Source organism: Pholcus phalangioides, unplaced genomic scaffold, assembly GCF_987345545.1.
Source record: "Pholcus phalangioides strain wild (caught in Gottingen) unplaced genomic scaffold, Ppha-v1.0 ptg000024l_1, whole genome shotgun sequence".
Taxonomy (NCBI): Eukaryota; Metazoa; Arthropoda; class Arachnida; order Araneae; family Pholcidae; genus Pholcus; species Pholcus phalangioides.
In genome coordinates, this window is record NW_028301616.1 from 26,691,845 (window position 1) to 26,708,808 (window position 16,964).

General features: G+C 35.1%; 1 protein-coding gene across 2 annotated transcripts in view; it reads left to right on the forward strand.

Annotated features, from left to right (window-relative positions):
* Window positions 1-5,891, forward strand: part of LOC149069111 (uncharacterized) — a 29,347-nt gene extending 23,456 nt beyond the window's left edge. For both annotated transcript variants that reach the window (XM_089251238.1, XM_089251239.1), the window contains 2 exons: window positions 876-962; window positions 3,624-5,891. In XM_089251238.1, the coding sequence (XP_089107364.1) occupies window positions 876-962; window positions 3,624-5,558 (2,022 nt within the window). In that variant the 3' untranslated portion in view covers window positions 5,559-5,891. The remainder of the gene's footprint in view (window positions 1-875; window positions 963-3,623) is intronic.
* The last annotated feature ends 11,073 nt before the right edge of the window (window positions 5,892-16,964 follow it).

Genomic DNA, 16,964 nt, shown 5'->3' on the forward strand with positions numbered 1-16,964 from the left:
TCAGCGATTCTATGGTTAGGGAACAGAGTAAATAGGGATTTTTGGGGTTTCGAGCGCTGTTGTCTTCCTGGGGGGAAGATGAGCAACAATTAAAATTTTCATCTCTGAAAGTTGTCCTTGTGGGTAATCCTGTTGGTGGGAACTAATCAGGTAGGAGCGTATATTAGTGAGTCTGTCAGAGTACCGTGATTTACTATTATCTGCTAGGGGTGGGGGTTCAGATGTGGCAGTGATTCCAGTACTGCTGGTAGTAGGGATAAGTGATAATTGTTGCAGGTTCCAGAATGGAAAATGTTGAGACATCACCAAAAATTGTTTTTTGCAACCCATAGGGATGTTCACATTCATGACCCCTTTGCACACTCTTTTGAACCACTCAGAAGACTACCAGATACTTTTCATGTTAATAACATATGTTAATAAGCAATTAACATTGCTTATTTGACACTTTAATATTAAAAATGTGTTTGGATTTTTTGGCACTTACAGTGTTTACTATTTTTACCCTTCAATTTTTCTTTGACAAAGGGCATCTGGAATTGGACATACAACTGGCTCCGTTGGTTTCAATAGTATAGGGCCCCTATCAAACCTAAATCTGGCTCTGGCCGAAGATAAACAAAATTTAACTAACAACCCACCCCAACTGGCACTATTTGAATTTTTTGAAATTTTGAATTTTGTTGCTGTAACCATAACAGCCTCCTCCATATTCCTCCTCCTCCTTGAAGCCATATGAAAAACAGACGTATCTTAAATTTCATGAGCATTAATTGGTCATTGTGAACACTAGGGGCTTGGATATCAATAGAGAAATTTCATGACCTCCCTGTGCAGAAGGTATTTTATTTATCATAAATGCTTTTTCATTCCAGGTTCCATCTTTACTGAAGCATACTGATGATGAATCTGATGATTTTATAAAACCTGTGAGGGCTTATTCAATTGGCAGCCGATCTCAGGTATCGTTAATTTAGTTCGTTTCCAGAAACACGAATTAATCGGATAAAATGATAGTTAAATTCCTTGTGGAACTATTTTTGTCTTTCTGAGTAATAATAGTTTATATGCAAAATAATTATATGTAATAATAATTATGGTATTGTAATACAGGCTTCCCTCACTTTCCACGATTAATTTGTTCTGCGAAATTATCATGCAAGACAAAATCATGGGAAGTGAGTTGAAGGGCTTCCTCATACAAGGATACTGAAATCAATCTCAAGTAGCATGAACCAGAAAGTCCAATTGATTTGAATGAACCGAGTTGTTTTCCCTCACACTGCATTACTGAAAGAATCTCGAAGCCTGGACAATTGAGTAAAAACAACACAGTGTTTAGTTCACCTTATTATCTTCTAGTACAACTGTCATGAGGAAGGTTTACCCTACTGATGATAGGTTGGGGTTCTCCGGATCGACTCAGTGGGGTAGGGCTATTTGCTCAGCACATGTAGTGCAGGACCCTGGGGTCAGCGGCTCTAGCTTTGCAGCTAGGGCTGAAAACCATGTGACAAATATTAAGGGGAGGGGGGTGGCACCTCCCCTTGAATCTCTCTCCACCGGCACTTGGGAATTATTTCCGTTTTGCCCTGCCAGAGCATGTGCTGAGTAGGGTTGTGTGGTGTTCGATTATCACAATTGCCGTATGGCAGAGTCGGAGTAAGTTATCATGAGCTTATCTTCTGTTACATCATAAATTGGATAGAAAAGAATCAAATTTCTAGTAATTCTAGCAGTGATGAAGATGGTATTTTATTACAATAATGTATTGTAAATAATTATTGTACAGTATTATCTCTGCTATAAGAGAAGAAAATTTTAGGTACATCCATGCATTGAAAAGATTATTCATTGTAGATTTTGTTTTGGCACAGGGTTGTCTTAAGAGCATCGTGGACCCTAAGCCAAAATTATTTTTAGCTCCCACCTGGCTAAAAATGCCTTCCTACAAATTAACATGCTCAGTCTTGAAAGTTGGACATAGATTTCATATTCACGAAGCTGCTGGGTGGTTAAAATGGCACTTTTTCGGCCACAGAATTACAAGAACGGTATTCCAAATTATAGCATCCTACGGATAAGGAAATAAGACACTTACCTGGAATTAACTCCTGACATACCACAATTTAAGGAATGTGTGAGCCCTGATGAGAGTGAGTGATTATCCAGAGGTAAGTCGAATCAACATAAAAAATTAACATTTAAATATCCATTATTTTGAACAAGTAGTAGTTCTATAAAATGAAAAAGTCTTTATTTCCTTTCCATAAGAGCTGCTACCGTACCGAGAGAAAAAGAACATAACTGACTTTGTCTTGGAGGGGTATATGGGATTTTTGCTATATCCTCACACAATCACGTGTGTGCATGACCAATATTTACATTACACACATTCCAGTTGAGGGAGATTAGAAGACCAGCATCAGGGAACATTTCAAAAGAAAATACAAATCCAAGGTGTGGTCACCCATTGTACAACCTAGGCCAACAAAAATATAAAGAAATACCATAGAGTCGCTCTACAAATGTTTTATTCCACTAGCATGGCAAGTTGCCAGTGACTCTGTCACATAGGATATCTCATCGACTATCATCATATGAGGAGCACCATTGCAATATATGTGTTTGAACACCTGAATACTGAGTCTCTTATCAGTCACCAGACTTCAGTATCCCCATGTGAGGAGGCCCAAATTTGACGTAAGGTAGGGATGCAAATTTTCTTCATAAGGATTTAAGAAATAAAAGTAAACCCAACTTTTCTAGCAGCAAAATAATATTTTTTTGAATGAATGAATTATTCAAACTTAAAAATAAGTCTTAGTCGATTTAGGCTGTAGGAATGAATTTAATTAATACTTTGTACTCCCACTCTTTGCTACTTCTGATTGATCCTAGTGAGAGTGTGGTTGTTTTCTTTCCTGAAGAGCGTAAAATGATTAGAGGCTAATAACTTTTTTAATGAAAGCAGTCGAGTTTCAGCTAACAAGCAGCATTTTTCATCTCTTTATAAAAGCTTAAGCAGCAATGCTGGAGAATCCTGAGTATCTCTTGCAAATATGAAAATTCTATATTAATTATGATCATTTTCTTTGATTGAAATTCTGATGGCATTGTTGTGTATTAAAAGATGCTCATTAATGAGATAGATTTGAGCATTTCTCCTATACATGAACAAATCCAATAAATTTTGTCATTTTAATCATGTCCTACCTCTAATTACAAGTAATTAGATGTGCGTTATATATAGATTTAAGACTAGATTATACTTCTAATAATCTCATACAAGCCCATTTTCAGGATTAAAATCCAACTACAAACCAAATTCTGCTGGTCGAAATTTCTAAAATTAATTTTTTAAAATTGCATAAAGTGATATTCCGCAAAGCAAGGTATACCTGTAATCACATTCTTGTTAAAAGAATAAGTTGCATTTTAATAAGATTATTCAAAAGAAATTGTAGTTGAATTTAAGCATGTAGGACAATTAAATGCTTTATACAACTTATGTTTCTGTATTCGTGTAAAAAGTTTCTGTAAAAAAGTTTTAACTCAGTATAACCAATTCATGTATAAACTCTTCCGAGGCAAGCAGTCAAATTCAATTACTATTATTTCAGATCTATGAATGCAGAACCCGAGCATATTCTATGGGCAGTGAAAGAGGTAAATCTGATTTCAAATCTTCAGTTGAGAACAAGACCAGTGGACAACGAGAGATGAATGTTTCTTCAAAGTCTTCTAGCGCACCGCTCTTACAGCACTCTGCTCCAAAAAAGAGTTCCTTTACTCTTGGTGATGATAGTGGATATGATCTCATGGAGATCGACTATATGAAGCTACCTGAATCACACTCAGATCAAAAAGAATCTGGAGATATCTCAAAGAAGAACATGTCCAGAAACTGGCAAAGAAGCTCAAACAGATCATCTTGTGCAGCTTCGCCATTACTATCTCTTCATGAAATAAGTGAAAAACCAGTTTCTGAAGCAGGTAAAAATCCTGGTGATGAAAGCGTCACAAAGCAATTGCAAGTTGATCGTGCAGTTACACCTCCTAAAGTTCAGGAAAATAATTCAACAGTTGATGCCAATGCATCTGATTATGTTGAGATGAGTCGAAACAATGAGCGTATTGTTGTTCATTCTTCAGGGAGTGGAACAGTCAAGCCTTCTACAAAAACATCTTTGATCGAAAAAGTTGATGGAAAAATCGTCAAAGAGTCATCAGAGAAATGTGAGAAGATTCCTAATGTTCAAACACAGAAATCAAATGTGACAAAATTGAGTGTGTCTGAGAAATCTTCTATCACACCAAATGAAGTAGCTTCAACATTGAAGTGCTCTGTTCAGGAGTCAAAAGAATTTGGTGACTACGTCAAAGGACCAAACTTCTTATCTTTAGTCACTGATGCTGACAAAACTGCAAACAAAAATAAAGATAGATTGATTAGTAGTTCTGCAGTTGGAAATTCCATAGATACAAAAGTTGCTTGCAGTGTGTCAACACATGCTATGGATAAAAGTTCTGATAATATTCTTTCTTCAAAAGATAGTCAACCAGTTGCTAGATTAAAAGTAGGAGAAGCATCTGTAGGTCGGGGAGAGTATGTGAATCTCATGTTGGGTAGACAGCCAGAGGTCTCGCCGCCTCCTATACCTAGGTCAGGGATCATTGAGCTACCTAAAAAAACGGAGTCTTTAATAGCTCCTCTTCAATCAGAACGGAGTTACATGAACATAAAACTTGGTAAGCCTTTCACTCCGCTGCCAAATCCTGCACTTGTATCATCGACTACACACTCTGCAATTACGAGTGAAGCATACAGATTAAAAAGCTGTGCAGTTAGCATTGGTGCAACTGTTCCACGTACATCGGATGGCCCACATCATTCGCAAATTAATGCTGCCGTTGCATCATCAACCTCGACCAAAGGTGCAACATCATCTAGAAACAGAGGTTTTTGTTTTCAGTCTATACCAGTCATGAGAAAACAGATGTCTGCTCCAGCTGGCCCATCGTCTTTACAGAGTGAAGTTGTCTCTCCAGTTAGAAAGAGCTCTTGTCCAGTTTCTGCCACAACTGGTATGATGAAGTCGAGTGCTTGTTCTGTTAAATCCTGTAGCCTTTCTGCTGCAGGCGCCGCTGGATTGATCAACCTTCTTAAAAGTGCGTCTGGCAACTCACCCGACCATTGCACGCTCAGAGAGAAAGCCAGTTGCAGCAGCGTTGCAATATCCAAATCTCAAACCAGTTCTTCATTGAATACAGATCCCGATGATCAGCTGGAATCACAATACGAAAATGTGAATCTACCGATGTCTGGGTCATCCAGCTCAAGACCTTCATCAGTTAGTAGTGAAAAAGAGTTGAATTATGCATCTCTAGACCTTGCTCCAGCTTCTGGAGGTGAAGTGCCGCATTCACCCTGCACTCTTAAATTGTCGCATCCACAGCCTATTAATGAAGAGCCTTTAACATACGCAGAGATTGATTTTACAAAGTCTGAGGGATTGAGACACACAACAGGAGCTGTACAAGAAGGACGCCTGTAATTTATGGTGGTTATTTACCTAGTCTGTGCAAATTGCGGAGAATTTTTTTTTAATGGTTGTTGCTGTGCTGAACAACAAATTTATGGTCGGGGGGGGGGGGAGAACTGCTTACAAATGTTTATTTTCTTTTGTTAAATATAGCTTATTGGATGTTGCGATGCATTATCTATAATTGTTATATGTTGATGAATTATCTATTGGTACAAATAGGTGTATGTTATGTTTTGGAAACTCTCGTTATGTAAATTGTACTTTCTCTGTTTGAAATCTTGCTAATTTTATTTGTGATTGGCCAAATTTTCTATTTTTTTCAGGATTAATTTCTTCAATTACAAAAAAAAAAAAAAACACTGACAAAAGTTGATTACATAACTGGTCAATCAATGTTTTAAAAAGAAATACCTCATATTTTTAATGGTGGTTGCTCTTTTCATGAGATGAATTAAGTTTCTTGAATTTATCACTTTTTTTTCAAACTTTGAAATATTTTTCATTTACCCCTTAACTGCCATGGACATATATGAAGGGTGTATAGCAAACTGGGGTATGACATTTCGCTGGGGAACTGTTGATCCTAGAGGCATACTTTTAATTAGAAAAAGTTTTCAAATAGTGTGTAGTATTCAGATATGTCATTCATATTTCAAGGTGTCGTATAGTTATTAAAATGAAATAAAATAAACTTTATATAGTCTCAGTGTATCCAAAACCCAATTAAAGTTGTTGCCGTTTCTCTCCTGATGCCAATAAAAAGAATTTCATGTTTCAAAGTGAAACATGAAATTCTGATTCACTGAGACATTAGAATTCAAAATTGGGAGGAAATTTGGGGAAAAAACAGCATTAAATATGAGTAAAACTGTTTTTCCAAGTTGTTTTTTCCAAACTTTCCTCCATTTTTCAAATTCTAATATCTCAATCAGAAACATGAAAATTTTTCTTGTTGACATCAGGAGAGACAGGGCATCTAGTTGGGTTTTGGGACACACAGGGACTGTATAAAAAGTTTATTTTATTTTATCTGAACATGAATGACATATCTGAGTACTACACGTTATTTGAAAACTTTTTTTAATTGGAAGTATACCTCTAAGATCAAGTGTTCGCCAGTAAAATGCCATAACCCCCGTTTGCTATGCACCTTGTATACGCCTCAGGGTATTAACTCTTTGTGATTGAAAAAAGGTAGCACTGGTGTAAGATTTCATTGGCAGTTAAAGGGTTAATGAATAAAATTTAAAAGTTCTGGTGATGTTTGCTGATATTGAGACTGATTCAAAAGTGAGTTTGTTATATGAATGACTATAAATAGGATTATTGTTTAATGTGCAAGATTGATAATGTAGCAATATGGTTCTTTTCTTCCATGTGTTAAGTCATTGCACCTTCACATGAAGAAAAGTTATCGAGTACAAATTTTTTGTCTCAAGTGAAATTCATGAGAAATTCGATTATTTTAAACTGTCATTTTTTTCTTCATCTGTCTGTATTTGTAATGTTCACTAGCTTTGAACAAACTGAGGATTTTTTACATGCCATTACAGTGCCTTATATGTAGCTCTAACATCATTTCTTAATGTTTTTTTTTGCTTTAGAAATGGCTCTGGCAAAGATCAGTTCTGCGAAAGCATAAAAATACATTACTCTTATATACCGGGTGACTATAATTAAACTGACATCACAAAGTTATCTGGTGTTTAATTTAATAACTGAAATGCCGTGAAATTTTGTGTGGGAATAATAAAGAGAGAAAGACATGAGAACAAGGATTCAACAGAAGAAAAATCAGTTCTAAAATTTTGGCGATATAGAAGATTATGGTGCTTTAAATTGCCTAAACCCTTTAAGTGGTTTATAAAACTTTTCTGATCTGCATTATAACTGCCATAGTGGAAATCACTAAACCTTCTAGAAATTGTTACAAAGAATCGTTCCAAAATATTCCTGGTAATTTTAGAACCGGGTGACCAGAGGGTATAAATAGGGGCAATCGTAGCAGTGAGGCTTGCCGAGAGGGGTCTGGGGATGCCCTGAAAGGAGGACACCCAAGACAATTACACACCACTTCTGAAGACACCCTCTGATTATCAGAGCTGATAAATGCTTTTCCTCCAATGTAAAATAATAAAAGGAACTATAATTTTCTGCTATTTATGCTATATGCTTAATCCTATACTACCTTGAAGGGAAAGAAAAAAAATCCTTTCTCTTCCCTTCTGTTACCAGGCTTTGAACAAAGCTGACTCCGCCCACTGACAGTTGATGGATGGGGGGAAGGAAAGCATATCAGGAGAAAACCTTTCAACAGTATTTGGGCTTGGGATGCCGAAATGAGAGAGTTTTAAGAACCCAAGATATTTCAGGATTTCCAAAATAAAGCAGATCAAGTTAGACGAGATATCTTGGGATTGCCTCTGTAAGAGTTACTTGGCAGAGAAAAATATATTAAAGTAGCAAAAACAAAACTGAAGCATTGCCTTTTATTCGAGTTGTGGGATTCATGTTCAATATACCCAGCATTGTTGTCAATCAGGAATTGCATCTTGTGCAGAACACTGTGTAAATTGTCTTTTAAAGTTGCCAAGTTCAAAACCTTGTCCTGAAATTCAGAAAATTCTTACAGCCAGGAATTGCATGAGTTTCGATCCGGGGAATGTGGCAGCCATCCAGTAGGAAAGAAAATTACTGATAACTCTGATCTATGAAGTGATGCTTTGAGAACTTATTTCTGTATACATAACTAAATGTTGTGTGGGTGTGCTCCATCTTGTTTGAAAGTTTAGTCAAGACATTGTCTTTGTTGAAGTTTCAGAATGATGAAACTGTTCATATTTCTTGCTACTTCTGCATGTTAGTGGCCTAGTGAATGTTGAATGATCTATCTAGTAATGCCTTTGTTGAAATAAAACATAACACTCATAATTTTGAGCAGAATTCATGATCAGTGGGCCCTATTATGTGTAATTGAAATTTTCCCTTTTAGACCAGTGCTCCCCAATCTCTAAGCCAATGAAACACTTTCTTGGTGAAAAGTTAATTGCTGAGCACTGATATTCACAGGGATGCCAGAAGTCATGCTCGACCAGTGTGCAACCAACATTTATTTTCATTATACGCCATGACCATGTCCCAATTTCAACAAAAATGTCCTGTTTTTTAAACAAATGTAATTTGATTAAATTTTTTTATTTAGTCAAATTTCCCGTTTTCTGAACTGGCAATTTTTTTTTCTTGGGCCAATTTTTATTTGATTGTAGTTATTCTACCAACAGGTTGATGGTTGAATGATTTATAATTCTACCTGTTCTTTTTTCAAGAGTTATTTTAAATCTGAGGTTTCTGCAACTTTTTGTGGAAGGACATGGACAAGGTGGCAGAGGTTCTGAGATGATGCAGCGACAGAGGATAAGGCCACTCACCTAGTGTTGCCCAGGGTCGATCCGAAACTTGTAGAATTGGCCAGAGAAAAAATTGTTTTTCCTCACCTATTCCACACCACTTCCTTTCCCAACCTACGTGGAGTGGTTTAAAAAGATGAGTTTTAGACAAATGCCTATGCGGGGCATCCCACTTTATTATGCAACTGTCCACCTGCACACAATCCAATTCCACGTGGTGAAACTGAGGGTAGAATTAATGAATTAATAGAGAGTGCTACCGCAAGGATGGCGAGGGACCACAGTTTGGGAACCCGAGTTATAGACTTGGTTATTGATCATATATCGCCATACAGCAATTTCTGACCAGTGGAGAAAAATTTGGATGGGAAATTAAGGCACCATTTATCGTTGGTCGCCTCAGGCTTTGTAGGTAAAAAACTTGTTTCTGATGTTCTTTCTGGGATTCGAACTGGTGGACCTTAATGTAACATTCATAGGGGAAGATGAGCATCTTACCACTGCGCCACTCTGGCGTTCTGATTACTGACTCACTGTCGCAGTTTAAGTCAATGTTGATTTTCATTTCAAGGTTCTCTGGTTTTACTTCATGCAAATTTTTTGCTGTGTATATACCCTTTGGCGAATTATGGAACTGATTTTTTCCTTCGTGGAATCCTTTCCACATCTTTATTGGTCCTCCTACAAAATATCATGCCATCCAGGTTTCTTGATCAAGCTATAGATGGCTTCTAGTAGCGTCAGTTCAATCATAGCTATCCTGTATGTCTCTTATTAAATAAAATTGTTCTATGGGTATCCACTGATGCATTTTATTCAGTGAAATCTTTCTGAGTTCGATTGATTTCCCCCGCCGACGTTGAGTGTAATTTTTATGGGCAATCCCCCTTTTTTATATTTGTTAGCAGCAATTTTTGTAATTGATGTCTTTTTTTTTTGACGGCTCAAATTTTTTACTTGCACTTTCTTGTGAATGATAATATATTTTGCATTTAAATAGTTAATGAAAATAATGTATATTATTTACCAGGGCTGGACAAATCTCAGGTGCCAGGTCACCATGGTGACTAAAAAATTGGTATTGGTGCATAAAATTTTTGTTGTGTAGTTACTAAATTGTGTGTGCGCAAGCTAAGAGCAGCACAAAATGTTCAGAATTTATAGCAGCATATCCACCAACGTGAAAGAAGGTCACCATTCTCTGAAAAAGTCAAAAGAAGCACTATTTTGGACCTTTTTCTTCGGGGTAGAAATTTTTTTGGTGCCTAAAAATTGTTCTGGTGCTTCGATTTTTTTTTTTTTGTGATTTGTTGAGCCCTGTTAGTTCTTGAATTATTAGAACTTCTAACTTTACTGTTGCTATCTATCCCTATCCGATTTTGGAGAAATATGGTTAAGTGCATAGTGAAAAAAAAAATTTTAGGTCATTCTGGTTTCTGCTTAAATTGCCACTAGATTAATTTAATCATAAGGTTTGGGGGGTATATATAACTCACAACTTGAAGCCATAATGTATTTTTTACGCTGTTGGTGACAAGAATTCAAACAAGAGAGATTTTCAGTTTAACTCTTTACTTCGGTCAATGTATTGTGGTAGTCAACTTGTTAAAATGCAAGAAGCGTTTGGTTTTTACTTGTGCATCAAATTCACTAAGACATTTAAATTGTCCACATTTGACTTGAGTCAAACTACAAGTTTGACACAGTATCTTACTCAGTAAGTGATTTGCAAAGTTGCTCTTATATACATATATACTGTACATTATATTCATGCGCAAAACTTTTGTGAAAGTTACTTGATTTATAGAGAATGTTCGTTGGAATTGTTTTTTTCTCATAGGATATTGTTGTGATGGTACTAAGCAGAATATGACAAGAATTGTAAGAGTGTTCATATTTTTAATAAACACATCTGAGGATAATATTTTGCAGATTAGAATCGTTTATTTTTTTCCTCTACTAATGATTGTGCAATTTCTTAATTACTAATTTGAATAATTATTCAAAAAATGATACTGCTTGTTGTTCACGAATGCAGCACAAGGATTGTAATAAAAGTTTGTGTTAAAATTTAAATTTGCATGTTGTCCGGTGAATTTCCTCTCTCTTATACATTGTATAAATATCTAGCGAAAATATATTTTTGGTCACATGTATCATAATATTTTATGTATTGAGCGATGTGCGTGTGTGTAAAGTTTGTTGTGCGAGATGGAAGACAAAAGTGAGAACGTGATATTCAAGGTGATTGTTGTTTCGGATATCATTATAGTGCTGGACAATTTTTTTATTGCTTATCAGTGCTTTTATTCTAAAAAAAAGTGATCGTGTATTTCATCAAGTAAAGATGTTAATACAGCAATTGACTGTGGAAAAAAGTTGCCAGTATGGTGAACTGCCAGGAAAAAAAGAATTATAGCTTAATATATCTAGAAAGTTCTTTTTATGTTAAAAACTAACAAATTTATATTGTATTTGTCACAAACGACTATTTGCTCATTTTTTTCCCCAAGTTCGAATTGGTGATGTGTATTTTGGCCTGCATTTTGTTCTATCGATTCAGCATCGTAAATGGTGCCAAGACATTTCACAGCCCATTGATGTTTGGGAGAGGTCTCAGATTTTTTTTTGTATTTAAAAACTTCTCGCCTATATCGAATATCTGGAATCGATAAACGAACATTTTTACTAGTTCTATATTTTTTGACTTTTAGATGATAAAACAGTTTCAATTCAATAATGCCAAAAATTTGGAAACTGATAATGTGCATGATGATTCAAAATATGCATTACAGCAATCATACATCCTTATGAATATTGGTTGTAGAAAGAATATTTATTTTTAGTACTGCCTGACAGCAGTGTGAATAGTGCACCAACTTTGTGGTTCAAAGGACCTGTAAGTGACATTAAAACATGCCAGTTTGGAATAAGCTTCAAATTGTGAATTCTAGTCTAATTACCCTGGCTGCTATGCAGTTGAGTTGTCATTATGAGGGTCCTGGTTCCAACCCCACGATGGCATGGTAGTTGACTGAAGTTAATTTTCTAACTTTAAGGTGCGAATACGAGCCGATCTCCCACTCAACAAAGTTTCCCCACAGAGAGCAACCAGGCTTACAACATTCAAAAAATTTGAGTATAATACAACATTCACAATTCACGCATAATACAACATGCAAAATAACCTGCAGAGTTGTTTGCATTTGAATTCGGCAGCACTTCTTAAAAATATGCAAAAGCTAATCCTTTTAAATGAATTTCACATTAGGTATACAACACATACTGTTATGTTGGAAAATAACCTTAGAACAATACACAGCACATTCTGCTATGCACCAATTCATTAGAAGTTCCTCAAAGGAGTGTTCATCAGGTGCATGTGTGATTTAGAAGAAATTCAATATATTGCACACGACAAGAATAACATACATCATAACTGAAAAAACCTGAAATTTCAGAATAACGAAAATAAACTTCACTTTTCAATGCAAAAGGCTGTCCATCAGAACAAAACTTTTGCTGCTTAGTGGCCAGTTTTGTAGCTACAGGAATGACTTGTAGAGAAGAAAATTGTTTTGAATCTGGAATCAACTCAAATTTGTGAATTTTTGAGTTGTGACGTTATTCTTGCCATTGTGCGATGCAATGATTGAAAAAAAAATTAAAAAAGTAGTGCATCTCATTTCAAATTAAAATAATAGTATTTATCTTGTCATCAGGGAATTCTCTAGCAATACAGACTCTAATTTTGGTGACAATACAGTGATACGAAAGAATTTAGTTCATTGAATACTTACCGATGATTGCTGTAATATATATTGAACCAACTTGCTATATTGCAATATATTTTGATACAAGTATGAAATTATAGAGTTTATTTGGCTGTGTATATTTTTAAAATGAAACAATATGAGCAGTGTATATACAAACGTGCACCGCTTTATAGTCAGTTCTTCTCTGAAAAGTGTTCATAAGAGAAATATTTTCACAGTAATAAGTTCGTTGAAAATTTTAAAATTTTTGTTGCTTTGTTGCATGTTTAGATATATATTTATATGTGTGTGTACGCGCGTATTAATGTGTTTTGGTTTTGTGTGGTATAAGTCGGTGTTTATTGGTCTTTCATTTGTGGGCAGTTCCATGCTGATGGAATTGTCCCAGTGTTCTTCCGCATTGGTGTAAATTTTTTCTCAATGAGCTGAAAATGCGTTTTTCCTCCCAATATTTTGGGGACTGAAGTACTTCTTTATATTTTGGGACTAAAAATATGTATTTTATTTATAATGAATTGTCTCTTAAAGGGGGTTGTAAAATAACATTTTACAGACTGACGGTTCATGGGTGTCTAATAAAAAGAAATCTACTCGAAGGTTCAGAGTATTGTTACAAAAATCCACTTGATCTCTTGAGTGAATGTCTTTACAAACAGCTCTTGCTGATTTTCCTCTTTATAAACAGCGATATCAGACTTTACTTTGTGTGGTTTGACATTTCTCTCCTGCAGGGCCGCTCTTACCAGATCTTTGGCGTGGTGTGACAACAATAATGGAACTCTTTCACAGACCAGAGCATCTCAGCTAGTGGGCTAGGCATATTCTAATTAAAAAAGTATTTAAAAAAAAAGTGTGTAGACGCGTAATTTATATTGCAAGGGGTTGTATAGTTATTAAAATAGAAAAATTAACTTTTTATTTGCTCACTTTTTCCTATGACACATCATTAGAGGGAGAAAGTTTGTGGCCCTGTCTCTCCTGATGCCAAGAAAATAAATTCTGCATTTATAAGTGCAATGTTCGGTGTGATACTTATATGACGGAGCCCTTTAGGCCTATATTTTTGATTTATTCATCAAATTTACTGATTCATTTTCGTTATTTAAAAATATAATTACTTTATTGCACACGACAAGAATAGCGTCATAACTCAAAAAACCTGAAATTTCAGAATAACGAAAATAAACTTCACTTTTCAATGCAAAAGCGTTGAAAAAAAAACAGCAAATTTTTTCAAATTTGCTGTTTTTTTGTTTTGGTTCTCCTGGAGCAGCTGCAGAGCCCCTGGAGAGTGCACGTGGAGCATCGGTTGAGAACCGCTGCTTTAGAGGATCAAGGGTTTGCCAGTTATGCACCGTGCATATTCTGTAACGATACATGTCTTTTTTGGATGCAGACTCCCATTCCACAAGTTATATGAAATTGGGTTCAACAGGACCTCCAAAGTGTTTGGATCTCTGTCCCCCAGGGCTGTCTCAAAAGCATCATGGGCCTCCGGGAAAAGTGTTTTTCTGAGGCCCCCCTTTACCTGCCTAGAAATGCCTACCAATTAACATGCTTGCATTTTGAACGAGGTCTAATTTTTATGAGGCCTCCAGCCATGCCCAGTGTGTCCATGCCTGAAGACAGTACCTCTATCCCCCCCCTCAAAAATCATTGTTACGCCCCATTTCATGAGATGAATAACTGGAGGCTAATTCTGTACATCATTTTGCTTTTCATAAACATTTTCATTGTTGAACATAAACAATTTTTGTACATTTCTATTACTGCAAGCACAGAGCCTGGTGTGATCGCACCTTCTGCAAACCCTAATGGTGGGTCTGTATACTTGATAATTCAGAAGCACAAATCTTTTCTTGTGTATATGCATTCAGAATCATTTGAAAGAATCTGAGGGAAAGGCATATATGTGAGTACGAACGCTCATATCCTTAGCTGAATTTTTCATCCATAACTTAAAGCTGTTCACCAATCAGGAGCCACAGGGTGTGTCGGGGGAGAAATATTCATTGGCACATATATTCAGAGCCCAAACAAATAAGTGTGGTACAGCACAAGTATAGAGTTTAACTTGTTCCTCTCTAGAGTTACTCTTATCTCGAAGCAAATTTTTCTACTTGAAAAAATAGACCTCTTCAATTCGTTCCACATTCCCGAAAGTCTAATGTTTATATAAAACTAAATTAGTATGATACAGTAGAGTGTATTCTTATGCAGAATTATTTGTTTTTTAATGAAAATTACAGCACCAAGTATAGTCTGATAATCGCTGTCGGCATTGATTTGTTTAAATAACTCACATTTAATGAGCTTCTTTTCAAGCTTGTAAGTTCAAGCATTTATATAGAAAATATTTTTTGCCCTGTAACTTGGATCACTTGCTAGTCGAGACGCTCGAAACTCGAGGCAACTGCAATTCATATTACTGAGGAAAAGTTTTGGCATTAGAATCAAAATTATATTAAAATATTTATTATGTGAGCAAATTTTCAATGTTGGTATTTCAAACATTGATTTCTAAAGAAAATGAGTATAAGGTGGGGGGGGTTTACAGTATTGCTATATTTATTTGTGTTATTCTCGAGTCATGTTATATACAGAATATTTTCAATCATGAGTTTGCTTTAACATGTATTGGAAGATGTATACAATTAGTTGAAATTAGTTTGAAGTCAAGTCTATGTGACTGATTTGTAGTCCGGGTGTGATTGGTTTTTTCTGAGTGATTTCCGTTGATTCAATACAATAGCTTGTTTTTTTCTTTGTATGTTAAGCGAGAGTAGAAAAGATTGACTTAATAGCAAAATAGCCAGTAGTGAGAGTGTAATATATATTGTGGTATACTTCGAATGTTATACGATTTGTTATGTGTTTCTCATTATGTTATTACATTAGAAACATGGAAAATGTTAATCAGTGCATATTCTTTTGAACAATTATCATTTTGTATGTGTTATTTCTGATACATAATTCAGTTTAGGCGTATGGATATACAAACACAAAAGAAAAAGGTTTGGTACAAGTGTTGACCAAAACGTTAGTTATTTAAGCTTTTTATCTCTGAAAAACTCAGTAATTACTGTATGTCATGATGACAGCTTGAATTAGTCATGGGATAAGCTAGTGGTTGTCTTACAATTTGACCTTTAGGGACAACTAGACTCACACTTTTGAATTCCAATGTACCTGATATTATTTTAAAATAAAATCTGCAAACATTTGTAGAATGATGATAATTGAAGCTCCATTTTGAATGTTGTCAGTTTTTTCGTCTATCCTGTGTCAGTGACACAAAGGCGAGTCAGTGTAACAAAAGGAACAAACATAAAAATTGCAAATTGGAAACAAACGTGAAAATTGCAAATTGGAAACAAATTCAAAAATTGGAAACAAAAATTCAAAAATTGCAAATGTGAAAATCGCAAATTGGAAACAAAAATTCAAAAATTGGAAAAAAATGTTAAAATTACAAATTTAAACAAAATTTTGAATTAGAAACAAACAAAATTTTGAATTAGAAACAAACAAAATTTTGAATTAGAAACAAACAAAATTGGAAATTGGGCACGAACAAAAAAATTTCAAGTAGAACATGCTCATGAAAATTTCAAATTGGAGAAACAAACAAAAAATGCAGATTAAAAACGCGTAAAACTTGCAAAATTGGAAACAAACATAAAACTGCAAATTAATTGGTCATGAACAAAAACTGAAAGCAAACATAAAAATTGAAAGCAAACATGAAAATTGAAAAATTGGAAACAAATTGTATGAAAATTGAGGAAACACAAACAAAAATTGGAGATTAAAAACAAACATAAAAATTGCAAATAATGTTCAAATTTCTCCACAAAAACCAATGTTCTTAGAATCATCGGTGGTTTTCAGGTTTACTCTAATGTGAGAATGTCTATGTTACTGTACTCAGAACAGTACTTAATAACTTATATGTGCATAATAGGTATTATATATGCATGGATTTCAGCTTGGTGTGCGAAACAAATTGATCTGAAATAAGAATATGTTATTGGCTTACGTGTGAATTTTAAAAAAAAGATTGCAGTCCATAACAGAGTTTGTCCCGATTGCGCTCTCTGCCTGTGCAGTTCGTTTAAATTATCTTGACTGTGTTGGTGACAAAACACTCATCTCTAATACTTTTTATAAGATGTATAGTGTGTCCAGGAAGTTCTTATGCCTTTTTTTATTCTCAACTGTTAGCCGTAGAT